Below are 27,969 nucleotides of genomic sequence, written 5' to 3' on the forward strand. Positions count from 1 at the left end.
CTGGGATGTTGTGTAATATACAGTATATGTACGCATTACCTTCTAAAATCTGAAAACTTTGGAATTCTGATCCCAAGAGTTTTAGACTAAAGACTACCTCCATCATTAGGCTTATTCTCTCCAACTCTTCAAGTTGGAGCTCCTTGAGCTTCTATTCTCGGTCTGCTGCTTGTTTTTGACACAGCACGCTCTACTTAAGCAGTCTTATTTACTCTTGAGAACTTTGTTATGCTTGTAATCTATTCTTCCCAGCTCTCTCTCCAAATCCCTGACCTCTCCTCTGAGCTTTAGCACTAGTTTGGATTATTGAGGTACTGTGAAGGCAGCCCTCTCCCTTTAGAATTTAGATCCAATTGATAAATAGACACAGAAATCAAATAGAGGTTGAAACTTCAGCTTTATTGCTGGAAAGCTTGGTTTAAGAAAACAGCAAAAAGATAGTGCCAAAAAGAACCTAAACTATGCATTTGCAGCCTCACTCTTCAAACTAAGAAATTATGTAACTCACTATTCCTTTTATGGGAAGAATGAATAACATTCCTGAGTGGGAGATGAGAGCAGGAATTGCTACTTTTTGGACTGATGCAGGAATATGGGGTAAAAGAAAGAACGGCTCCCGCAACACTCTTAATTTTGTTAACCTATTGTGCTTAACAGCATTCCCAGTATTACTAGAGTGATCAATCTAAAATGCAAAGTTGACCATATCTTTCCCCTCCTTTAAATTATTCAGTGGCTCTTTGTCCCCTAGGATAAAGTTCATATTTCTATCATAGCCTATAAGCGCTGCTAACCTTCATACCGCAAAAGGAAATGACCTTCCTATCACGTCCTATCACTCCCTTCCTCTCTCATTTTACTCTCAGGTAACACTGAACTTATTGCTATTTCGTACTTCTGGCCTTTGAGCTTGTTCCACAAGGTCAAGAACTTTGTTTTGTTGGTTCATCACTCTTTCTCAGTGCCTACGACAGTGCCTGGCATGTAGTAGCTACTCAATAAAATGTTTGCTGAATAAATAAATGATTGAATGAGGATAATATTCACAACAAAAAAGTTAATATATTTAATATAAAGTGTATATGGATTGGTATGAACAATAAGGCCTTAACAGAGAGATAATTAACCTGGATAGATAGTCTATGAAAAAACAAATGCTAGATTTAGAGAGTCTGGCTGCTTGAATCTAAAAACACCTTTTTGCACAGTTTTGACTTTTGGAAACATATTGCCGTCTTACATATTAAAAAAGAAATTAATTAAATCTGCAAGGTACAAGGGGGATATTAAAAAATACAAACAGAAACAAATAAACCCAATTGTATTTCAAATGCCTTACTAACTAGATTTTTAAAAAAATGAATACAAGTATCTTTTGAACACAGTGCTTTACTATGTAGCCTCGGTCTAGGGGAGGAAAAAAACTGCAAACATATCTTGAATTCTTCTTAGTGGATTTGTATTTCATAGTGATATGGGTGAAACAGCTCTAAACCTGTTTTATAAGTATTACAGGACTGAACAAATAAACAATGTGTTGATATTATTGGGTTCTCACTGTGAAAAGAAATACACAGAATGTGGGAAGGCAATCAAGAATCCTGTGGGGTTGGACTGGAATTGGAAAATTGGAAATATATATATTTTCCTAGTCTTGTCTGTTAAGAGAGTCTAGAAGCAATGATACTCCACTCCAGTAGCACTGAACATACGTAGTATCCAAGTCACAATTTCTAAATACCATTCCTCATTAAAAGGAACCAGAGCTTCTTGGAGAAATGGTTGATTCCAGAGCTGGGCAAAGCAGGTCTGGTGAGTCTGAAACATCATATTGTGACAGAAAGTAAGGAAATGCTAAAAAAAAACCTTATGGAGGTATATCTAAAGGACACAGGGGCCAACTTGAAGGGGCTCCCACTGGCCCTTCAAGTTGGACAGTCTTGGACAATTGCCAAATCTTGGACAATTTGAGTATCAACACAAATAAGGAAATTAATGGATTATAACTCATTGAACAAAATAGAAATCCAAGAGCTCATCTTGATGATAATTGGATAAACAAGAAAATAAATAAATAGGGAAGTAGGGAGAGCTCTTCTTTATAGTAGAATGCCAACTGATAAATGTGAAGGGAGTGGTAGATTAGGAAAATTAATATTTTGCAAACATCATAGTAAAGATTGGTTAGAGCAAAAATCATCAATTGTTGATAAATCTTAGAGAAGTTCTCTAACTTATTTTTGCAACTTTTCTGTAAGTTTTAAGGAGAACAAATGCAACTCGTTAATAAGCATATATGAAAATGTTTAGACTCACCAGTAACCCAAAATACAAAATAAAATGAGACAGCCCTTTTTGCCTATCAAATTAGCAAAATTTATTTATGTATTTATTCTTAATGAAAATATTTATACTTAAAAAGATACAGTAACACTGATACCTCTCATACTCTGATTATGGAAGGGTAAGATGCTATTGTCATTTTTGAAATGCAATTTACTGGGATGTATTGTTATTCCAGTAATTCCTGGGACTCTATACTAAGGGAAAAAAAAATACAGACAGGAAGGAAATCACCTTATGTGCCAAGATTTCTCCTAAGCATTGTTTAAAACAGTGAAAAGTTCAGAAACAACATATATTTTTAAAAATGTGAATGGCTAAGAAAATGTGATACACCCTTTAATGGAATACTTAGGAGACAGTGATGTTCATAAAAAATGGGAAAGTGTTTTACAGGTAAATTGAAATGCAGGATATTGTGTTTATAGTACTATACTAAATATGTCTATAACATTATCTAAATCTATCTATATTCATAAAAAATAGTGGGTGAGATTAAATGAAATGTTTGATTGTGTTTGAGTGGTGAGATCTGGACAATTTCATTTCTTTTTTCCATATTTTCTAAATTTTCTATAAACTGTAAATTTGATTTTATAATATGGGAAACTAATGATATGCTGCATTTTTATAGTCTTACTTTTTAAAGATGTATTTAACTGGTTCTTGAATTCATTTGAAGATGTGCTGAAGGCTGTATCTTCTGCTACAATTGCTGAGGTTGCACGTGACAATAAGGATGTGCAGGATGCTATGGCTGCCGAAGGAGCCATTCCTCCTCTGGTGGCTCTTTTCAAAGGGAAACAACTTAGTGTCCAAATGAAGGGTGCAATGGCTGTGGAATCACTGGCAAGTCGCAACCCTTCTATCCAGAGAGCATTTCTGGAAAAATCATTATGTAAATATCTTTTAAAACTCCTCAAGGTAGGAATGTTATGGTTACTTGCCATTTTTCTTACACAAGGTATTCAATATTGAATTTAGTTAAGTGAAAAGAAAACTAAAAATTTTATAAAACATACATTCCACAGTGTTCAATAAACACTCATTGAATGAATGGGATATATTTCTTAAATAGGCATTTCAAATAGATGTGAAGGAACAAGGAGCTGTAGCACTTTGGGCCTTGGCAGGACAAACACTGAAACAACAAAAGTATATGGCAGAACAGATTGGATACAACTTTATAATAAATATGCTTTTGTCACCATCAGCTAAAATGCAGTATGTTGGTAAGTTATTTTCTATGCATAAATCTGCACAGAAATGTAGAACAGGACATCGGAGTATCAGACTAGTTTCTTGCTTTTCTTTACCAGGGGGTGAAGCAGTCATAGCTCTAAGTAAGGACAGCAGGATGCATCAAAATCAAATATGTGAAGGGAATGGAATTGCACCATTGGTTCGCTTACTAAGGATGAGTAAGATAGCTGAAGGCACACTTCTGAGTGTCATCAGAGCAGTGGGATCCATTTGTATTGGTTTGTAAATTTATTCTCAATTTTTTAAAATATCAATAAGATATTTCTCTTCCTATCTGTACTGTTAGAGCCCTAAACCATATTTAATCTATAAAGGTGATAATAATTTTTTTTATTTCTCCAAGACCTTAATGAGTAAAAGTGGTGTAATTAAGAATTTTATATCAGGGGCCGGCCCAGTAGCGTAGCAGTTAAGTTTGCACGTTCCGCTTTGGCAGCCCAGGGCTCACTGGTTTGGATCTTGTGCACAGACCCACTCACCACTCATCAAGCCATGCTGAGGCGTCGTCCCATATAGAAGAGCTACAACTCTACAACTATGATATACAACTATGTACTGGGGCTTTGGGGAGAAAAGAGAAAAAAGAGGGAGATTGGCAACAGATGTTAGCCCAGGGTCAATCTTCCTCACAAAAAAGAAAAAGAATTTTGTATCAGTCTTCCTCTTGAACTCTAGTTAGAAAGAGAAATGAGCCTTGGCTATTTTTACTTAAAGGACAATGAGCCTTGGCTATTTTTACGTAAAGGATTTTACTTAAAATCTCATTTTTTAAGTTTAAGAGAAAAAATATTTCTTTTAAATCTCAAGAATGGTATGTTGTTGAACATGTAGAAGAGTTTCTAATGCTGGGGGACTTTTTTTTCACTCCAGTTTCTTTCCATAATGATTCTTTGTTTATAAAGTGACCACTAGGTCTAGTTGTTCCTTTCATTGTAAAGGAATTAACATTTTGGGATATCTGAAAAATGTGGAATTGTCAGTGATTGACTTACCAAAAATAAAAGTGTGTGTTCTTTGCTGACCTTCATGAATGTATAGGGCTGATTGTGGACTGCTTCTTACAGACAAGAGAAAAAAAAAAATCTTTATTTCTAGCTCATTATATTTTCTCAAAAAACAGTCTAGCTGGATGAAGAATGTAGGAATTTGTTCCAAAAAAATTTTTTTTCCTCCTTGCTTGAAAAAGCTACTTTGCAGAAATTCATTAACTGCTCCAAGGCAATCAGACAGACAAGATAATGTTTCTTTTTTTAAGCCAGAGATTATGGTATAAATTTTAGGTATTTCTATAATTCTAGTAAATGATAACATATATACAAAGATACCTGATATATGTGTGTATGTGTGTGTGTGTATTCAATTTCTTCTCATTAGTTCACTCAAAGCTGTCCACATTTGCCACAGACAAGGGGTTCTCTGGTAGAGCTACAGAAGAAAACTCTTGCTTTCAAACTCACCAGCTTAGACTCGCTGCACAAACACATACCTCTTCCTTTTTCTTCCCCATCATGTTCATGTTTTCATCTGCATCCTTGAACATATGAGCATATTTAAAATAGCTGTTTTACCATTCCTGTAGCTAGTTCCACCACGTCTGTCATTTCTGGGTCTCTTTCTATTGGTTGTTTCTTTTCCTGATTATTAACCATATTTTCTGCTTCTTTGCATGCCTAGAATTTTTTAAATGTGGGGTATTTTTTTTCATTTTATTGAAATATAATTTACAAACAATAAAATATTTAAATAAAATATACAATAGAATAAAATATAAAAATACAAAGTGTAAATTTGATGAGTTTTGACATATGTATTCAGCTGTGACACCATAATCACAATAAAAAAATGAATATAATTATCACCCCCAAAAGTTTCATTGTGTCCTTTTGTAATCCCTCCTTCTTTGCACCCCCATCCCCAGATAACCACTGATGTTTTCCATCACTATAGATTACCTGCATTTTCTAGAATTTTAAGTAAATGGAATTATACCAATGTACTATTTTTCTTCTGTCACTCAGCATAGTTATTTTGATATTCATCCATATTATTGTGTGTATCAATAGTTCACTTTTTGTTTTTTGCCGAGGAACATTAGCCCTGAGCTAATATCTGTTGCCAATCCTCCTCTTCTTGCTGAGGAAGATTGGCCCTGGGCTAACATCCGTGCCCATCTTCCTCTACTTTATATGTGGGATGCCTGCCACAGCATGGCTTGATAAGCGGTGGATAGGAACCTGCAAACCCCAGGCCGCTGAAGTGGAACGCGCGAACTTAACCACCACGCCACTGGGCCAGCCCCAAGTTCCCTCCTTTTTTAAATGCTGAATAGTATTCCATTGTATGGTGTGATGGTTAATTTTATGCCTTATAATATACATACATACATACATACATACATACATACATAGGTATCCTGTTGGTTCTGTTTCTCTGGAAAACCCTAAGACATATGGATATATATGATTTGTTTATCCGTGCACCCATTGATGGACATTTAGATTGTTTCCAGTTTCTTGCTATTATAAATAAAACTGTTATGAACATTTGAGTACAAATCCTTGTATATACACGTTTTTATTTCTCTTGGGTAAATACCTAGAAGTAGGATTGCTGGGTCATGTGGTAGATGTATGTTTAACTTTTAAAGAAACTGCCAGACTGTTTTTCAAAGTAGTGAGTGGTACCACTTTGCATTCCTACCACCAGTGTATGAGAGTTCCAGTGGCTTCACATCCTCACCAACACTTACTACGGGAATTTTAGCCATTCTAGTGGTTGTATAGTAAATGTCATTGTGGTTTTAATTTATATTTTCCTAATGACTAATGATGCAGTGCATCTTTTCATGTGCTTCTTTGTCATTTGTATGTCTTCTTTGGTAAAACGTTCAAATATTTTGCCTATTTTTTAAATTGTCTAGTCTTACTGAGTTGTAAGCATTCTTTATATATTTAGATACAAGTCTTTTGTTAGATATATGTTTTGCAAATATTTTCTCCTAGTCTATGGTATGTCTTTCCATTTCTGTAACAGGGTCTTTTGAAGAGCAAACGTTTTTAATTTTGATGAAGTCCAATTTATTGATTTTTAAATTTTTTAGTTTTTTGGTTTTGTGTCCTCTTTAAGAAACCTCTGCCAAACCCCCAGATCATGAAGGTTTTCAGTTTTCCTTTATATTTAGATATATGATCCATTTTGAGTTAATTTTTGCATATGGCTAAAATTCATTTTTTTTGCATATGGCTATCCAATTACTTCAGCACCATTTATTAAAGAGATTATCTTTTCCTCCATTGAATTACCTAGGCATTTTTGTCGAAATCAATTGACTAGATATTTGTGAGTCTCTTTTTGGACTCTTTACTATTTTATTTACCTATTTGTCTATGTTTATGCTATACTCACTGTCTTAATTACTATAGATGTACAGTAAATCTTGAAAGCAGGTAGTATAAGTCCTTCAACCTTACTGTTCTTCTTTGAAGTTGTTTTGGCTATTCCAGGCCCTTTGTTTTTCCATATCATTTTTAAAATTAACCTGTCAATTTCTGAAAATGATCTTCTGTTATTTTGATTGGAATTGCATGAAATCTATAACTAAATTTGGGGAGAACAGACATCCCAATAATATCAAGTCTTCCAATCCATAAACATGTTATATCTCTCCATTTATTTAGGTCTTCTTTAATATCTCTCAGCAATGTTTTACAGTTTCTAATATGCAATTTTTGCACATATTTTGTCAATTTTGTCTTAGGTATTTCATATTTTAAAATCATGCATAAGAAGTTTTGATGAAATGCTGGACATTGTGAGTTTTAATTCTACAGATGCTGGATCTTATTTCCCTCGAGAGAGAGTTAGGCTCTGTTCTGACATGGAGTTATGCTACTTGGGATCAGTTTGATCCTTCTGCAGCTAGCTTTTGAGCTTTGGTAGGACAGATCTAGAGCAGCCTTTACTCTGGCACTAAATCTCTACTAAAAGATGATACCTTTCCCAGGACTCAATCCCTTGTATAGCCCCTTGTATTAGAAGGCCAATAGGAACACAAACCATCTCTAGCCCTGTGTGAGCTCTGAGAGTTGTTCAGCCTACTGCTTGTCGTGGTTCTTTTCCCAACTTAATGGAGTTTCATCCCATTATTAACATGTGAAGATTCAGTCAAAGATTTGAGGGTATTCTCCTTATAACACCACCATCATCATTATCATCATCATTATTATTAGAAACACTAATTTTGGGCCGGCCCCATGGCTTAGCGGTTAAATGCGCACACTCCGCTGCTGGCGGCCTGGGTTCGGATCCCGGGCGCACACCGACATACCGCTTCTCTGGCCATGCTGAGGCCGCGTCACACATACAGCAACTAGAAGGATGTGCAACTATGACATACAACTATCTACTGGGGCTTTGGGGGAAAAAAAATAAATAAATAAAATTATAAAAAAAAAAACACTCATTTTTTTGACACCCACCTCTAGCACCTTCACCCTTTGAAATCTCCCTACCTCCCTTTTTCCCCACCTACTCTGAAGTAAGCAATCCCTCCTCTGTGCTTCAATTGTACTTTTCTATACCTCTATTAAAGCATTTATTGCAGGGTTTTGAAATTGTGTGTTTATATAATTGCTTCCCCTAAAGAATATAAACTTGAGGGCAGAGATTCTAATTCCTCTTTTTAGCCCTACTTCCTACCTCAGTGCCTGGTGCATTAGGCATTCAATACCTGTCAGCTGAGTGAAGAATATTCATGTAATCAGTGTTTGTGTACATCCTCAGGTGGCCAGCAAGGGAGGGGGGACAAGGAAACAAAAGTGTTCTTTGCTCCCAGTTTCTTCAAACTTCCTCAGATCATAAGTAGGTGGCTTCTCTTCATTGTTCATAGAGAGGCCCAATCTTGTACTTATATTTAAGTATATAAACCCACTGTACATGTGTTGTGACATTTATTGGCAAAAGAACAGAATTAAACATTAAAATTCAAATTGTTCGTACTTGTCCACTAGAAAGAGATGAGTTAACGTTTCTTCATTGAGATTAGGCCTGCAATTTAAAGTAGTATGTTATAAAAAGAGACAGTAAGATTATCTTTTTAGTATGTGTATTTAAGGAATCCAGAAATTTTAACTAGGTGATTTACTCTAGTCACTTTTATAAAAATAAACTTTTTATGGAAAACAACAGCAACTATAAATTTAAGTATCTTGCACATAATAATTTTTCAATAAATGATAGCTATTATATTGTTATTCCTTGATAGTCTAGCATTTCTAATTTCTTTGTTTTGAGACTATTAGAAAACCATCCACACTTCTAATAGTAAATTTTCCATGTTTATTCACTTTGCCTTTGAAAAAATTAATTCAGGTAAAATAATATTGATATAGCATTTCCTTTTGTAATTTACTAATTTACCATATTACGCTTGACACTTTATCAACCAAAACCAACCAAAAATGACTTTACCATTTCCAAGATGGAAAAAAATATTACCTGATCAACATGTGGATTTTTATAGGTGTCGCCCATACAAGCAATCCCATCAGTCAACAACTTGTTGTAGAGGAAAATGCCTTTCCAGTACTTATTCAACTACTGAGAAATCACCCTTCTCCTCACATTAAGGTATATGTAAGGTTTTAAGGGTTTTTTTTCTGATACAGTAAAAATTAACAGAAATATGACTTTTTAAGAATAATTTGTATCTTTATGCAAGTTCACAAGTATAAAAAATATTTAACATTTTTAACAAAATCTTAGAAGTTTTAAGCAAAAAAGTTGCTACAAAGATTGTAAATTTTATTAAAATATGATTTCTTCAAATATAGTAATAAAGTCTTATGTTCTTACTTATCACACATCTTTTATTCCTCAGATATTTGATTATTCACAGAATTTCTTCCAGATATTGGTTGCTAAAATTGGGTGGGGATAATGAGGATGTGATTCACGTAGCAAAATTTCTCAAATGTAAGTGAATCCGTCAGTGCTACACCATTACAACAGCCTCCCTTCTGCCAAGCAGCCTGTGCTGGCTGGCAGCAACAGTTTTGTCAAGGGTGGACATTAGGAAGAATTGCTGTGAGTTGTTGAAGAGTCATTCGCTCTTCCATTTACTTCTAGTGAAATGTCTTTAATAAAACAACATTCACATCTATTCAAATCCTCTTACCAAGGCTTTGGAAATTCAGGACATCTATAGTTGGCCAGGCAGGAAATTATAACAACAAGAAATACATTTTCTCTTCAGAATTTAATATGGGCTCTGTTGGAAATGAGAAAATAGAAATAACATGGGAAGAAAATATGTAAGTAAACATAGCATTATTTCTTTTAAGGAATGTGTTTGTTACATAAAAGATGTCATAAGTTATGTGGCTTTTCTAGCTATGAAAGAGATTATTTTATTATAGCAGTTGATTAAGGAAGCAAAAGGAAGAAGCATATGCTAGCAATTTTTGGCTTGAATTATACGTAAAAACTACACTGACTTCCAAAGTACAAATAAATTTCATAAGACTATGGAAAATGCCACAGAAAAATATATTTTTATTTTAAAACGTGCATTTTCATGGCAAAGCAGATTACTTCACTTGCATCCATCTATATTTCAGTATATTTTCACTGAGTTCTTAAACTTGTTAAAACAGAACATAAATGTATTTCAATACTTTTCTTCAAATAAGATTCTATAGTAAACAAAATATTTTTGCAACAGTAATGCTTTTCAAATTCATAACCTTTTTCATAGAAATGCATAGCATAGTACTTAAAAAACTTATCTGAGTCCCTCCCAATAATAAACAAGGCTCGTGTACATTCTCCAAAAGGGCTTGAATGTGCATTCAATGACTCCAGACCTAGAGGAGGAAAACTCTTCTTCAGTACTACTCCCCAATGCTTTGCTTAAATTGATAGGTGTCCCATTAAAGCCTTACAACTCAATTGTCAGTGGCTAGCTAACAAGCTGTTTAAAACAGCTTCTTAACCCATGACAAGAAATTAAAAAAAAAATCTCTTTAAATGTGGAAGGGATACAACTATGCACTTAAGATAATACCTCCTCACACATCTTGCTGGCCCTGGGTGCCCCCCCCCCCCCGCCCCCGTGCCCTTATGGAGCTTTGTGGTTGTTCCGGTACACAGAGGAAGGATATTTTCCCAGATGTTAATTATAAGGGACATTCCTCCAGAAGTTGTAAATGCCACTCTCTAAATATTAGTCAGAGACTTGGAAACAATGGATTTTCTACTATCTTTGAATTAGTATATCCCATATAAATGTTTGTATAATAAAATATGTCCTTTGATAAACCATGAGTGAAAACTAAATTTCTGAAAACTACATATTTAGGTTGAAGTGGCATTTTCTCTGGCATGCATTGTCCTAAGGAATGATCTGTTACAGAAAGAATTACAAGAAAATGAAGGCTTTAAGTATGCTGATGTCCTTTATCTTCTTCACTCACAAGATAAGGTAATACCTTTACAAAATGTTAGAGCTCATTCAGAAGAAAATGGTGTTTAAACCACTTCCTCAAATTGTCTTCAAGTCTTTTTCATGGCAACATTTAAATGTATTACTTAAGAAATGTAAAATCTCCTTGGTAGGTTGTTAGTTTGTAATGATGGAATAATGCTGTTCCATATTTTTCATAGTTGTCACATTTCATCTTTGAAATGTAGCAATTTTAATGCTTGGTGAAGAGCCAAAAACTAAATGTCTTCTGTCCTGGATGCATCAAAACTTTAACCAAATTTTATGACCTTTCAACCCTCAGTCATCCGCTTCTTACCCAATATTCTAGAGAGGTGCTTCTCAAACTCTTTGTTATGAAGGAATAGCTTTTTCCCAGCAATCTGTTATGGGAAGATAAATTTTAAAAAACCAAACTTTAAATTTTGAAATCATTTTAGACTTTCCAAAAATTTGTAAAAATAGTACGGAGTGTTCTGACATATCATTCATCCAGCGTTTTTGGATGTCAACCAGGAAATTAACATGGATACAAGACCATTAACTAATCTGCAGACCTTATTTAAATTTTGCCCATTTTCTCACCGATGTCCTTTTTCTGTTCCAGAATCCAATCCAGAATCCCATATTGCATCTAGTTGTCATGTCTCTTTAGTCTCCTTCAGTCTGTGAAACTCAGTCCTTAGTCTTTCAGGATTTCATGTCTTTTCATGATTTTGACATTTTTGATGAGTCCAGGCCAGTTTTTTTGTAGAATGTCCCTCATCTTCAGTTATCTGATGTTTTCTCATGATTAAATTGAGGTCATGCATTTTGGCAAGAATACCACAGAAGTGATGTGGTCTTCTTTAATTACCCTCCCAGTGCATCGTTTCTAGGGGTACATGATGCTGATATGTCTCATAACTGGCAATGCTAACTTTGGGTACTTGGTTAAAGTGGTGTCTGCCATATTTCTCCACTGTAAAGTTACTCTTCTTCTCTGTAATTAACAAGTATCTTAAGGTGAGACACTTTGAGATTATGCAAATATTCTGTTTTGCATCATACTTTTGCTCACTAATTTTAGCATCCACTGATGCAACAATGATTACTGTGGCATTTGCCTAATGGCGATTTTTAAAAAATTTCCCTTCTTCTTCCTTCTACATTTATTAATTGGTATTTAACTGTAAAGAAGAGCTGTTGCTTTTAAACACTGATTCTCAGTTTCTGTAATCGTGCTGTCAACCATTTTGTGGACTGTCACTGATCCACGGGCCACACTTTGAATAGCACTAACCCTAGAAAAACTCAGGAGCTTTTGTTGTCTACAGTGCATTTAGCAATCAGGGAAGAAAATTACCAACTATGTCTTTCTCAGTTCTGGGAGATTTTGGAGGAAGAAAGGAGGGTTATAAGAGGAGAAATGAAGTCATTGCATTACTTTTTTTTAAATATGGAATTTTACTCTACTGTGGTACACAAAAAGATGGAGAAGTGCTGCTGTAATAACATGGGGAATGATAGAGTGAGGAGACTGAATTCATGTCTGACGGACTCTCCCAGCCACCCTTCTTCCCTCTCTACTCCATTCCTTCCACACTTGACTCTCATTACTCTAGTCTTCAGATACACCCCTTCTTCTCCCTTTTCTTCCACTATCCATTCCACATTCAATCTTTCTCCTTTTCCTCCCATCCTGTTACCATCTGCTTCACTCTCTGGACCCTATTCCTTTGACTGTACCTAATACCTTTCTTCTTTCCTATGCGCAGGTGACTACTTTGTGTGTACACAATTTTATTATGGAAAATTTCAAACATATGTAGAATTAGAGAGTAGCATAATGAATTTAAATATTCCCATCACCCAGCGTCAGCAATTATCAACTCATGGCCAACCTTATTTCATCTATATACCCACTCACTCTCCTTATATTATTTTTGAAGCAAATCTCAGGCATCATATAATTTTATCTGTAAATATTTCTGTATGTACATATAGCATTTTTATATAATGATTAATAGTGGCAGAAGAAAACTCACTAAGATTAATGATTCTCGCTCACTCTGTACTATACTGTTCAAATAAAATATTCAAAATAAGATTTAGTGATATAATCCTATCTTTTGGATCTTTCTGGAAGACCTACCATATTTGTCCATCTTTGGCAAGTGACTGACTCTAAGGGAGAACTGGCTTTTGCTCTATTTGCCCAGTCCCAGAATGTTAAAATGTGATTTTTAAAAGTAAATCATTTTTCTTTCATTCCCCCTTACAATATAGTACAGTAAAATTTTGCATGTGAACTTCTTTTAAGAGATGATAGAGATCATCCCACAATGCATAAGATGCAACATACTGATAGCATGCTATACAAGGGAAGTTTTGATTTATCAACTCTACTTTGAAATGTTGAAATGAAAATAAAAATATGCTGAAACAAAAAAGTTGAAGGTTAATGAAATTATGGAGTTTCCTGTTACCATTTAGGTATTCATTTGCATAATCAGTAATCTAACATTCCCTTTAAAAATTACAATTTTTTCTCTTTTCTTCTTCCTGATACCACAACCTAATTATCTATTTTCTCTGTTCAGTAACATCCTGGGGTAACTTTATTATCTGTTTTCATCGAAAATGTCATATTTTACTCCCAGAGATAAGAATGCAATATATTTTAATGGGCAAGAATTCAAAACCTATTACCTTAAGTAACATAATAAATGAAGTAAGTTAAAGATAATGCATGTTTGGGGCCAGCCTGGTGGCGCAAGCAGTTAAGTGTGCGCGCTCCACTGCGGCGGCCCAGGGTTCGCTGGTTCGGATCCCGGGCACGCACCGACATACCACTTGGCAAGTCATGCTGTGGCAGTGTCCCATGTAAAGTAGAGGAAGATGGACACAGATGTTAGCCCAGGGCCAAAAAGATAATGTATGTTTCTTCTATTTCTAGGATATCTGTTTAAGAGCAGGCTATGCATTAACCCTTTTTGCCTTCAATAATCGCTTTCAACAATTCTTAATATTGGAAAGTGGAATAATGACCATATCAATTTTTGAACCTTTTCTTGAATCAACAATTGAAACTGAGAAGGCAGTGGCAGCATTTCAGGTATAAAACTGGAGGTTAAAACTTCAAATCAATAAATATGTCTTTTTAGTGAAAACTTGAAAATTAGAGAAATTTTTGGATCTGGAAAAATGTTTACTGATTTGTAGAATTCATGGTATTTTTTACACCAGCCCCTTCCACCTGATAAAAACTCTATTATCTATGAAGATTTCTTCATTCATATAGAATTTTACAAGTTACAAGATGCTTTTGCCTTTATACCTCATCTGATGCTCATAACAATCCTGTCAGGTTGACAGGCAATAGTGGTATTTTCATCCCCCCATCTACAAGGAAATAGAGAAACATGGTAGTGTCCAAGACAAGTTTTCCAACTGCAAATCTTTAGCTGATCACACTGATTATTCAACCTGTGACAACTATATGTATCTGGGTTCTTCTTAGTCTTATTCTCTCTCTTCTTTTTCTAGCATATGACCTTTAGGAGAAGTATTTACTATGAATCCATACCTCAAGTTGTAAACATTGTGGAAAGAATAATATGGCCTACTACGGTCACTGCAATGACCAGTCAGGGACAAGTACTCACTCTTCCCCTGCCACCGGCTTCTCTTTTGTTGAATCTTACCACATTACCCCTCCTACTTTCCTTAGACGTACCCCAAAAAACATAAAAGCTTAATAAGAGAAACTATTAAGAAAATATTCAATGATTCTATGCTTCTTTTTTGTTTTTAGATTATTATATTAGCTAAAGTCATTATAGATGTGGACCATATTACTTTGTCTGCAAGAGGCGTTACTATTTTAGTTGACAGTCTGTATTCAGTTAATTCTGCTACTATTGTCTTGACAGGTAAGAAATAAGTAGAAGCTAATTGTATCCACATAAAACTATTTCCAAAATAATTTTTTTGTAATCTGAGCAATAATAAAATAGTAAGCCTGATACTCTGTCACACGGTTTGAAGAATGAACTCATGTAAGCCTACAGGGAACTCCACAGTAAGTCTACATGGAACAATGGAAGTCTACTCTGCACCCTGAATAGGAGCAGAGTTAACTCTGAACACGGCCTTTTTGATTTCCTAATTACTTTTTTTGGACCTCTAATTATTTTTTCCAGAATATAATGAAAATTCAACTATGAGCTACCAACAACAAAATTTACACACTGATTTATAATAGTAGTGGCAGATTTATACTGATATAGCTCTGTCTGGTTTCCTTTCGACCAATTGCGCACATTTTGCTAATATTTAAGAGTTCTCCGTGTTGCTACATAATATAGCAAATCAAAATGGCCCAACAGAGTTCTTGACACACTTAATGCTAATTACGTAACTATATCTACTCCAGACCTGACTCTCCAGATGATCAGTAAGTTAACTAACTTGATATATCACTCTCAGAGCAACATAAAACAGTATCAAAATGACAGCCACATGGAGTGACTAATACCAAAAAATAAATAAATAAGGTATTTGTTTTTTAACTGAAATGGATCACTAAAGGCAGCAAAGGAAATTGAAGGAATGGAATGGAAGGAATTGAAGCAAATGGCATTAAAGGAAAATTCAAGCAAACAAAAACTTTCTGATGGAAACTAGCTAGGAAAAAGACATGTTTAAAAGAAGTTATTACCTATATTTTTATCTAAACATTCTTAATTCAATGTCATAGTAATTCTGACTCCGAAAAACAATTGTAGTGGGTTAAAATTTTATTCCACAAACTCTTGTGTGCAAGAAATGCCATATTATACTAGCTTTCAAATATTAATTTCCCCAGGCTGGTAGGAATTGAATCTCAAAAATTACTAGACTTTCTCTGCACTCCACCATCGGAGTCCTATGCATGTCCGGGGTATCTCAAGCAAAGCAGGATATTCAGGCCTCAGGTATAATGTAAAATAAATTATGTGCTCAACGTCCAAGTTGACGTGGTTCCCCGAAGAGGCTCCAAAAACACAGAAGTTTTGCAGAGACTAGGATTTCTGTTGCCAAGTGTCCAGTTTTCCTGTGTACCACTTAGCCATTCCCACTCAAAGCACCTGTTCCTACTATCTCCTTCCTAGTCTTAGATTCTCTGCCCTCCTCCATTTGTTCCCCATTCCTTACTCCCCATCTTTAAAGACACCTCTGTCCCTTCCCCCTAGCATAATGCCTTCTATAAACTCAGACTTTTGAAAAATATAAGCCTGAAAGGTTATCTTGAGATAATTTTTGCTCTAGGTCATACTACCCAGACCTCCCCAACCTGAGGCAATAAATACAAAGGCCTTCTGGGCTTATAATGAAGAGCAGAAAAAAATACAAGGAGAACAAAAACCCAGTTAATACCTCAATAAAGTATCCACTCACAAATATAAAAATACATTTATATCTTAAAGTCTGTGTTACACTTATTCCAATACAGCAATAATATTGTAAAAGAATATCACATAAAAGCTCTAAAAATAAAACATGAATGCGAATGAAACAGTTTTAAGTTGGCAGCTGCACATTTACTTAATTACTGGATCACTTTATTATTTTCAATCCCAAAACATTTCTTTTTATGGCAAGAACTTCAATAATTTTAAACTTCAAAAAGCAATACATTTCTTGATTTAAAAATACCATTAAGATCTTCTTAACTGAAAGCCATTTGAACTGCAAAAAGGACACATTAAATTTTCTCACGGTAGTTCAATCATTATATTCATAGTCATAAAACCCCTAAAACTGCAAAACAAAATATATTCTGAAGCCAGGCGGAAGAAACCTTCTGATTTTCACAATTCCCCACTCTTAAATAAACCTATTTAACTTTTATTATTTGTGACAGAAAACCAAACCATAATTTTGGGGTAAGTTTATTCTACATTTACCATATATATGTTTTTCTCAGCACTTCTTCATTAACAGAGATGTCTTGTGACTCAAACCTTTTTAATACCTTTTTAAACCTTTTAATGTGCAAATAAATAAAACAGTATATCAGTTTATATCAAATAACACAAGCATTTTTTCTTGTTTAATTTTTAGGGAATTTAATAGCTAGCCTGGCTCATTCTAGAGCTGGTATTTCAGAAGCATTTACTACATTAGGGACAATCCAACGGCTCTGCTATCATTTGTACTCAGGAAGAGAAGAGGTAAAAACAAAAGTAATTCTAAAATTGAATATTCTAAAAATATAACTTGCCTTTCTCTCACTTCTGTGGGCTAATTTCTCCAGAGGTTAACTGTGTTATGTAATAGTTCATGTGACTAACTCAAAATTAGATGATTTTTCTTGTACTACATCTGCCATCCACAATTCTGGTATCCACAAAATGTGCACATTTGTTTTAACTTCAATATTGAAGATTCAATCTACAAATAAGTACGTTGATGATACAGAAATTTGTAATTAAAATATTTATAAAATATAAACTGGTTAGTTTTTGTAATCTCACTAAGTCATTTCTATAATTATTTGTAATGAATGAAAGTGGAATCCACTGGACAGCTGTGTGAAGGCCAGGCTGGCCATAGTAGAGGTTTGCCTCTCAGTGCTCCCCTATGCTTTTCCCCAAGGTCTAAGGCAGTGTTCCTCTAATTTAGGGTACACCGGAATCACGTGGAGTACCTGTTACACCATAGACTGCTGGGCGCCATTCCCCAAGTTTCTGATCTGTTAGGCCCCAAATTTTGTAGGCCCAAAATTCTTGCATTTTTAACAAGTTCCCAGAAACTAAAGCTGCTGGTCCAGGGACCAGACACTGAGAACCACTGTTCAAGCATGGAAGATATATGGGCATATACAGCAGTCAGATGCCAGTATAAAGACCAATATGTTAACCCTCTGGTACCGGCATGGGCCTGGTTTATGTTCATTCTATGACATTTCTTATGCCACCACTAACAGATTTTCCTAAGAACTGCCCAGGAGTATCCTTTAATTAATCATATGAACAACCTAATTACTTCAGGGTCACAAGCAGAGGGTATTTCCTTCAGAGAAGGAAAGAACTACTTTTTCTGGAGTCCTGTGGCCTGATACTTGTGTATGTTTCTTTGTTTTTGCCAGTGGGAAATTGAGTTGCTTTCCTGAGTCTGAAAGGCTTTTTTTTTTTAATTGATGTTTTAATGGTTTCTAACATTGTGAAATTTTGGGTTGTACATTTTTGTTTGTCCATCACCATATATATGACTCCCTTCACCCCTTGTGCCCAGCCCCCACCCCCACTGCCCCTGGTAACCACAGTCCAGTTTTCTCTGTCCATGTGTTGGTTTATATTCCACATATGAGTGAGATCATACAGTGTTTGTCTTTCTCTTTCTGGCTTATTTCACTTAACATAATACGCTCCAGGCCCATCCATGTTGTTGCAAATGGGACGATTTTATCTTTTTTTATGGCTGAGTAGTATTCCATTGTATATATATACCACATTTTCTTAATCCAATCGTCAGTTGAGGGACACTTAGGTTGCTTCCACTTCTTGGCTATGGTGAATAATGCTGCAATGAACATAGGGGTGCATAAGCCTCTTTGGATTGTTGATTTCAGGTTCGTTGGATAGATTCCCAGTAGTGGGATGGCTGGATCATAGGGCATCTCTATTTTTAATTCTTTGAGGAATCTCCATACTGTTTTCCATAGAGGCTGCACCAATTTGCATTCCCACCAGCTGTGTATGAGGGTTCCTGTTTCTCCATGTCCTCTCCAACATTTGTTGTTTTTTGTCTTGGTGATTATAGCCATTCTAACGGGCGTGAGGTGGTATCTTAGTGTTGTTTTGATTTGCATTTCCCTGATGATTAATGACGTTGAGCATCTTTTCATGTGCCTATTGGCCATCTGTATATCTTCCTTGGAGAAGTGTCTGTTTATTTCCTCTGCCCATTTTTTGATCAGGTTGTTTGTTTTTTTGTTGTTCAGTTGTGTGAGTTCTTTATATATTATGGAGATCAACCCCTTGTCAGATGTATGTTTTGCAAATATTCTCTCCCAGCTGGTTGGTTGTCTGTTCATCTTGATTCTGGTTTCGTCTTATAAAAGCTCTTTAATCTGATAAAGTCCCACTTGTTTATTTTTTCTTTAGTTTCCCTAGTCTGGGTAGGCATGTCATCCAAAAAGATTCCTTTAAAACCAATGTCAACTAGTGTGTTGCCTATATTTTCTTCTATGAGTTTTATAGTTTCAGGTCTCACCTTCAGGTCTTTGATCCATTTTGAGTTAATTTTTGTGAATGGCAATAGCACATGGTCCACTTTCATTCTTTTGCATGTGGCTGTCCAGTTTTCCCAACACCATTTATTGAAGAGACTTTCCTTTCTCCATTGCATGTTCTTAGCACCTTTGTCGAAAATTAGCTGTCCATATATGTGTGGTTTTATTTCTGGGCTTTCAATTCTGTTCCATTGATCTATGTGTCTGTTTTTGTACCAGTACCATGCTGTTTTGATTACTATTGCTTTGTAGTATGTTTTGAAGTCAAGCATTGTGATGCCTCCTGCTTTGTTCTTTTTTCTTAGGATTTCGTTAGCTACTCGGGGTCTTTTGTTGCCCCATATAAATTTTAGTATTCTTTTTTCTATTTCTGTGAAGAATGTCATTGGGATTCTGATTGGGATTGCTTTGAATCTGTAGATTGCTTTAGGTAATATAGACATTTTAACTATGTTTATTCTTCCAATCCATGTGCATGGGATATCTTTCCATTTCTTTATGTCATCATGGGTTTCTTTCAATAATGTCTTGTAGTTCTCATTGTATAGGTCCTTCACCTCCTTGGTAAGATTTATTCCTAGGTATTTTATTCTTTTTGATGCAATTGTAAATGGTATTATCTTTTTGAGCTCTCTTTCTGTTAGTTCATTATTAGCATACAGAAATGCAACTGATTTTTGTAGATTGATTTTGTACCCTGCAACTTTGCTGTAGTTGTTGATTGTTTCTAATAGTTTTCCAACAGATTCTTTAGGGTTTTCTATATACACAATCATGTCATCTGCAAATAGTGAGAGTTTCACTTCTTCGTTACCTATTTGGATTCCTTGTATTCCTTTTTCTTGCCTAATTGCTCTGGCCAAAACCTCCAGTACTATGTTGAACAGGAGTGGTGAGAGTGGGCAGCCCTGCCTCGTTCCTGTTCTCAGAGGAATGGCTTTCAGTCTTTCCCCGTTGAGTATGATGTTGGCTGTGGGTTTGTCATATATGGCCTTTATTATGTTGAGGTACTTTCCTTCTCTTCCCATTTTATTGAGTTTTTATCATAAATGGATGTTGTATCTTGTCAAATGCCTTCTCTGCGTCTACTGAGATGATCATGTGGTTTTTATTCTTTGTTTTGTTGATGTGATGTATCATGTTGATTGATTTGCGGATGTTGAACCATCCCTGTGTCCCTGGTATAAATCCCACTTGATCATGGTGTATGATCTTTTTAATGTATTGTTGTATTCGGTTTGCCAATATTTTGTTGAGGATTTTTGCATCAATGTTCATCAGCGATATTGGCCTGTAATTTTCTTTCTTTGTATTGTCTTTGTCTGGTTTTGGTATCAGGGTGATGTTGGCCTTGTAGAATGATTTAGAAAGTGTTCCATCTTCCTCTATTTTTTGGAATAGTTTGAGAAGGATGGGTATTAAATCTTCTTTGAATGTTTGGTAAAATTCACTGGAGAAGCCATCTGGTCCTGGACTTTTATTTTTTGGGAGGTTTTTGATTACTATTTCAATCTCTTTACTTGTTATTGGTCTATTCAGATTCTCCATTACTTCTTGGTTCAATTTTGGGAGGTTGTATAAGTCTAAGAATTTATCCATTTCTTCTAGATTGTCCAATTTGTTGGCATATAATTTCTCATAGTATTCTCTTATAATCCTCTCTATTTCCGTGGTATCCGTTGTAATTTCTCCTCTTTCATTTCTAATTTTATTTACTTGAGCCTTTTCTCTTTTTTTCTTAGTAAGCCTGGCTAAGGGTTTGTCGATTTTGTTTATCTTCTCGAAGAACCAACTCTTTGTTTCATTAATCCTTTCTACTGTTTTTTTGGTCTCAATTTCATTTATTTCTGCTCTGATTTTTATTTTTTCTCTCCTTCTGCTGGCTTTGGGCTTTGTTTGTTCTTCTTTTTCTAGTTCTGTTAGGTGTAATTTAAGGTTGCCTATTTGGGCTTTTTCTTGTTTGTTAAGGTGGGCTTGTATCGCTATGAGTTTCCCTCTCAGGACCGCTTTTGCTGCATCTCACATGGTTTGATATGGCATATTATCATTTTCGTTTGTTTCCAGATAGTTTTTGATTTCTCCTTTAATTTCATCAATGATCCATTGGTTGTTCAGTAGCATGTTGTTTAATCTCCACATTTTTGTCACTTTCCCAGTTGTTTTTTCATGGTTCATTTCCAGTTTCATAGCCTTAAGGTCTGAAAAGATGCTTGTTATGATTTCAATCTTCTTAAATTTATTGAGGCTTGCTTTGTTTCCCAACATATGGTCTATCCTAGAGAATGTTCCATGCACGCTTGAGAAGAATGTGTAGTCAGCTGTTTTTGGATGGCGTGCTCTGTATATGTCTACCAGGTCCATCTCATCCAGTTTTTCATTTAAGTCTACTATTTCTTTATTGATTTTTTGTCTGGATAATCTATCCATTGTTGTAAGTGGGGTATTAAGATCCCCTACTATTATTGTGTTGTTGTTGATGTCTCCTTTTAGGTTTGTTAATAGTTGCTTTATGTACATTGGTGCTCCTATGTTGGGTGCATATATATTTATAAGTGATATGTCTTCTTGATGGAGTGTCCCTTTTATCATTATATATTTCCCTTCTTTGTCTTTCTTAACCTGTTTTATCTTGAAGTCTACTTTGTCTGATATGAGTATGGCAACACCTGCTTTCTTTTACTTGCCATTAGCTTGGAGTATTGTCTTCCATCCTTTCACTCTGAGCCTGTGCTTGTCTTTAGTGCTAAGATGTGTTTCCTGAAGGCAGCATATTGTTGGGTCTTGCTTTTTAATCCATCCTGCCACTCTGTATCTTTTGATTGGAGAGTTCAATCCATTTACATTTAGGGTAATTATTGATATATGAGGGCTTAATGTTGCTGTTTTGTCACTTATTTTCTGGTTCTTTTGCATTTCCTTTGTTTCTTGTCCCATTTGTTTCAGACTGCCAATTCAGTTTGGTTGTTCTGTCTTATGACTCTTCTAGTTTTCTCTTTGTTTATCATATGTGGTTTTGTTTTGATTATTTGTTTAGTGGTTACCTTGAGGTTTGGGCAAAAAATATTGTGTATGAGATAGTCCATTATCCGATGGCCTCCTATTTCCTTATACTAAGTCAATTCAATCACTTTCCTCTTCCCCTTCTAAGTTGTTCTTGTTATACCTTATTCTATCTTGTGCTGTGGCTGTGTGTTTACAGTGATGAGGTTAAATTTATTTTTGGTGAGTTTCTTCCTTTGATCTTTGAATTTAGTATTTAAGTGGTTGCTAACCTATTCCGGTAAAGATCTACTATTTTTCTGAGTTTGTCTACCTACTTTTCTCCTTGCTCCAAGCTTTGTGTTCCCTTTCTCTTCTTTTTTTCAGGCCTGAGGGCCTTCTTGAGTATTTCTTATAGTGGGGGTCTCGTGGCCATGAACTCCCTTAGCTTTTGTTTATCTGGAAGAGTTACTATTTCTCCATCATATTTGTTTTTTTTTAAAGATTTTATTTATTCATTTTTTTCCCCCCAAAGCCCCAGTAGATAGCTGCATGCCATAGGTTCGCATCCTTCTAGTTGCTGTACGTGGGACTCGGCCCCGGGTTGGACGGAGAAGCGGTGCCTTGGGGCGTGCCCGGGATCCGAACCCGGGCCGCCAGCATCAGAGCGCGCGCACTCAACCGCTAAGCCACGGAGCCGGCCCTCTCCATCATATTTGAAGGATATTTTTGCTGGATAGAGTATTCTTGGCTGAAAGTTTTTGTCTTTCAGTATTTTAAATATATCATTCCAGTCTCTTCTAGCCTGTAAAGTTTCTGTTGAGAAATCCGCTGAGTGCCTGATGGGAGTTCCTTTGTACGTTATTTTTTGTTTTTGTCTAGCTGCCCTTAATATTGTTTCTTTGTCATTGACCCTGGCTAGCCTTACCACTAGGTGTCGTGGTGAAGGCCTTTGTCTGTTAATATATATAGGTGTCCTCTTGGCTTCGCTTACTGGTATTTCCTGCTCCTTCCCCAGACTTGGGAAATTCTCAGCTATTATTTCCTTGAATAGGCTCTCTGTTCCTCTTTCCCTCTCTTCTCCCTCAGGAATACCTATAATTCTTATGTTACATTTTCTAATAGAGTCAGATGTTTCTCGGAGTCTTTCTTCATTTCTTTTTAGTCTTAGTTCTCTCTCCTCTTCCATCTGGAGTATATCTGTATTCCTATCCTCTAAAGTGCTAATTCTTTCCTCCATATTGTCAGCTCTGTTCTTTAAAGATTCCAGATTCTCCTTTATCTCCTCCATTGTGTTCTTCATCTCCATCAGCACTGATTGGTTTTTCTTTATGATTTCAATCTCTTTTGTGAAGAAACTCCTAATCTCATTGAATTGTTTGTCTGTGTTATCTCGTATTTCGTTGAGTGTTTTTATGATAGCTATTTTGAAATCTCTGTCATTTAGATTATGGATTTCTGTGTCTTCGGGGTTGGTTTCTGGGTGCTTGTCATTTTGTTTCCGGTCTGGTGATTTCATATATTTTTGCATTGTGGTTCCTGTGTTGGTTTTGTTTTTCCTCATCCTGGAAATCCCTGGTTGCAATTTCCACCTGCCGCCACTGTCTGGTGGTAAAGGGCTGTGTAGTCTAAGCCCCCTGCGCTCTGCCCCGGTTTTTCTGCTGTGATCCGCAGTTTTGTTTTTTGTTTTTTTTTTCCCGCTGCGATCCACAGGTCCTGTCGTTTGATCAGGTCTGCCGCGGATCGCTTGGTCTGGTCTGTCGCGGATCTCTTGGTCTGGTCTGCCGCAGATCGCTAGGTCTGGTCTGGTCGGTTGAGCTGCAGGGTCCGGTTTGCGGGGAGGGGGGAGCTCTCTCTTTTGCCCTCGGGGTCCCTGACATGGGAGGCTTCTCCTTTGACCCTCTTTATCCGCTCTCTGGGGTGCTCAGATGTTGATGGTAGCCCTGTGGCTCTTTTGAGTCCTCTCTCCCCACTTCCTCCGGGGGCCCAGAACGTTCCGCTCTCAGATGTGCGGCAGTGTGGATCTTTCTGCTCTAGCTTTTCACCGTCTGGGATTCCATTGCTGGTCTGTGACTGTTCCTTTTGTTGTATCTTGTGGGGGGAAGAGTTCACGGGAAAGCTCACTCCGCCATGATGCTGACGTCACTCCTGAGAGGCTTATTTTTAACTTACTTTTATCTTATAGTCTCTTACCTAGTTTCTTATTACACTCACCTGAGCCATTCTGAAAAATCCCAATGTCCAGGCTGCACCCCAAAATAGAGTTTCTAGGGGTGGAACCCAGGCATGAGTAATTTTCATAGCTTTCCAGGTGATTCCAATGCACAGTCAAGACTGAGACCCACTGTCATAGTTCAAGCTCAATGGTTCATGCTAGCTGAACATTAAAATCACCTGTGACACTTCAAAAACAATACAAATGCCCAGATTCTACCCCCAAGAGAATCTGATTCAGTTGGTGAGCTTTTTTTTTTAAACTCCTGGCGATTCTGAAAGGCAGTCAGGACTGAGAACAACTACTAGGACTCAGTGGCAATTGACAGCCCTCTCTAAAAATATGGCTATTAGTTTCCATCTATAGATTGCCATTGGTTGACATACATATCTGCTATACATAGCTACAGAGACTTTCCTATGAAATATCTAATGAGAGCACTGGGCTAGATATTTTAAGAACAACTCTCAGTGGTTAAGGAGGAATTGTTTCTTCTTCATTTAGGTTCGCACAGCTTGCTCCTGTGCTCTTGGCTACTTAACTTACAATGCAAATGCTTTGCGCATCCTATTAAAGGAATGCAGGAATAAGCCTAATCAGTTCCTTCGTATAACAAACAATATCAGCAGAGATGCAAGTATTAACCCAGCATTTTTAAAGGAATTTCAAATGCAACAAAGAGTGGGACTTCCTTCTTTAAGGTATTGTGCCTATATTTGAAGTTGCAGTAGTGAAATTATTGATAGAGGAACTTTTAAGGAAGTTTAAGGAAGATAAACAAGGGGAACTATCCTTGATATGATATGAATATATGCCTTCTATACCAAAGGATAAACTTAATTCTAAATGTCCATTGCCAAAGCCTGTTTTAATTCCAACTCAGCAACAGAATTGTGAGTGCAGACAAGAATACAACCAGATCTTGGGGATCCTGTCTGGCTAGGATTATTCATATTTCAGAAAAGTTTTTGGGAGACCAGTTGCCTCCAAGTCTGATCCAGGAAGCCATTTTGGTGTAGACTGAGGTACATTTGAGATTTCTGAGCCAACCAGGAACACCACCATAACTCTGGCATCAAATAGGACTTTTGGACTTGATCCAAAGCTAGGCCAAACTCCCAGGAGGGAAATGGCTAAATCAGACCCAGTGGCTGGAGTTATGGCAAAGTTTGCCAGGCATTTATTCAGTGTTGTAGTTTCATCATGAACTTAAGTTTCTGAAAAAAGAGAGAAGAGAGTCTCCTTACAATGGGCATATTTTCTCTTCTTCCATAGATGTAGCTGAATTACAAGTCTTTGCAGCAAATAGTGCTATTTATATATAGGAAAACAGAACTACTCAAGATATATTAACTCTATGATAACAGAAGAGAATAAGATACAATAGTGTATCATGCTTCTATAAATCACTTTTAAGTATAGAGAAAAATGAGTACATCTTCAGAGTCACTTTAATTTTAATTCTTTGAAAACCTGAAAACCCAAGACTGATTACCTAATTTTTTTTTTTTTGAGGAAGACTGGCCTTGAGCTAACATCTGTTGCCAATCTTCCTCTTTTACTTTTTTCTCCCCAAAGCCCCAGTATGTAGTTGTATATCCTAGCTGTAGGTTGTTCTAGTTCTTCTATGTGGGACACCACCTCAGCATGGCTTCATGAGCGGTGAGTAGGTCTGCGCCCAGGATCCGAACTGGCGAACCCTGGGCCGCCAAAGCAAACTGTGTGAACTTAACCACTATGCAACTGGGCCAGCCCCAGATTACCTAATTTTATATAATAAGCCAGGGAAATCTAAATTATAATTGCTATAATTGACAATGTTAAAAAAATAATATTTACTGGTTCAAAAAATTAATTTAGGGTAAATAATGGAACTATTATTTTACACAGTCACTCCCATAGCTAGCCCATATGGCAACTTTTCGGGAATTAGAAAAAGGTGCCCGTTCCTCAAGACACTTTACTGCCATGTGCTGGAAAATGGCTGTAGTTAACTATACAAACCTACAATGACTGTGAAGTGAATGACACCCCCTGGAGTTGTGAACACTCAACTTTCAGGATTATAAGCAGTGACCAGTGGTCTGTAAACTTATAAGGATGGTTACCAAGTGAGGTGGAACTGGTAAGCAAATAACAATTACTCCCATAACTAATAGTGCTATGCACTTTCTTCAGAGCATTATATGGACTATTCCCTTTAATTGTCATAACAGTCTTGTGAAGGAGTTTGGTTTAAATGAAACCACGGGAAATGCACTAAAAGATTATTAAGACAAGTTTGGAACTTTTGGGATGGATAACCATATCCTTCCACAAAATATTCCTTGATACCATTACTGGAAACAGAAAGTATATTGACTGTGGTTAGGATCATAACAGCATTTTTTTTGGAGTATATACCACTTCTCTATTCCCATGCCCCCATTCAGCCCCAAGAATGGCAGATTAGAAGAGTCCTTGGATGTGCAAATTTTGAAGTATGTAGAGAGACATAATTTTACTGGTGTTAACTGACTCTGCATAAAATAAAAGTAATCTGAGCCTAACACTAGGCTAGTTTACCCTATATCCATGTTACCCTATAGCCATGAAGTTGGCAATATGAACAGATTGAAGCCTGAGCCACATTAAAGCTGTCAACAGCAAATGTTCCTCATCAAATTAACCAGGAATACATTTGTGATAACTACCTTTAATATATTAACTTTAATCAAGACCTATGTTTCATTACCACGGAAATTTTGTAATACTGTATTTATATATTACGTGTATAGGATGTTGATGAAATAATACTTCTTTTATAAATACTGTCTTTTAAAGACACACACACTATATTAACTTAGGTACACCTTGTTATTCTTTGGCTTGAAACAGTTCATTGGTATCCCACTGCTTTGAAAATAAAGTTTAAATTTTCTCGTATTCTTAATACATAAAATGACCTGATCTTTATTCTCCAACCTTATCTTCCGTCATGTCTCCAGATACCTTTAATTCTAACACCAGACTACTTAGTGCCCTCTGAACATGCCATGCTGTTTTATAGTAGAGTAATTTTTCATATCCTATTCCCTCTGTGTGAAATACCCTCCCCCCATCCATTTGAAGACCTATTTTCTTCAAAACCCAGTTGAAGTGTCTCTTCTTCCCTGAAGCTTTCCCTGATCACTTCAAGCAGATTTAATGTTCCAAATGTTCTGAGTGATAAGTGAGTAAATGAGTGACTGAATATAAAATACCTACAGGTAACATGCATAGTTAGTACAGGTAACATGTACAAATTAAGTTTAGGCATTGAACATGGTACCTGGGTATACTAAGTCTCTTATATATTTGTAGTTTTTGTAATAAAAATGTTTTCGTTTTAGTCTAGAGAAAAATGGAGGGCCATCCATAACTCCTGTCTTTAAAAAAGGTAACTAATTT

General features: G+C 36.1%; 2 protein-coding genes across 4 annotated transcripts in view; one reads left to right on the forward strand and one right to left on the reverse strand.

The window, feature by feature from the left end:
- The window catches only part of ANKAR (ankyrin and armadillo repeat containing), a 69,858-nt gene that overhangs the window by 40,340 nt on the left and 1,549 nt on the right, over positions 1-27,969 (forward strand). For both annotated transcript variants that reach the window (XM_014784680.2, XM_087435477.1), the window contains 10 exons: positions 3,026-3,267; positions 3,422-3,575; positions 3,663-3,824; positions 9,128-9,234; positions 10,964-11,086; positions 14,025-14,183; positions 14,883-15,000; positions 17,174-17,283; positions 25,045-25,241; positions 27,912-27,958. In XM_014784680.2, the coding sequence (XP_014640166.1) occupies positions 3,026-3,267; positions 3,422-3,575; positions 3,663-3,824; positions 9,128-9,234; positions 10,964-11,086; positions 14,025-14,183; positions 14,883-15,000; positions 17,174-17,283; positions 25,045-25,241; positions 27,912-27,958 (1,419 nt within the window). The remainder of the gene's footprint in view (positions 1-3,025; positions 3,268-3,421; positions 3,576-3,662; positions 3,825-9,127; positions 9,235-10,963; positions 11,087-14,024; positions 14,184-14,882; positions 15,001-17,173; positions 17,284-25,044; positions 25,242-27,911; positions 27,959-27,969) is intronic.
- OSGEPL1 (O-sialoglycoprotein endopeptidase like 1) overlaps positions 9,388-27,969 on the reverse strand; it is a 33,389-nt gene continuing 14,807 nt past the window's right edge. For both annotated transcript variants that reach the window (XM_087435486.1, XM_087435485.1), the window contains 2 exons: positions 11,406-11,469; positions 9,388-9,874 (listed from right to left, as the gene is read on the reverse strand). The gene's annotated coding sequence lies outside the window, so the exon portion shown is untranslated. The remainder of the gene's footprint in view (positions 9,875-11,405; positions 11,470-27,969) is intronic.

This window comes from Ceratotherium simum, chromosome 9, assembly GCF_057802395.1.
Source record: "Ceratotherium simum simum isolate JZ-2026a chromosome 9, ASM5780239v1, whole genome shotgun sequence".
Taxonomy (NCBI): Eukaryota; Metazoa; Chordata; class Mammalia; order Perissodactyla; family Rhinocerotidae; genus Ceratotherium; species Ceratotherium simum.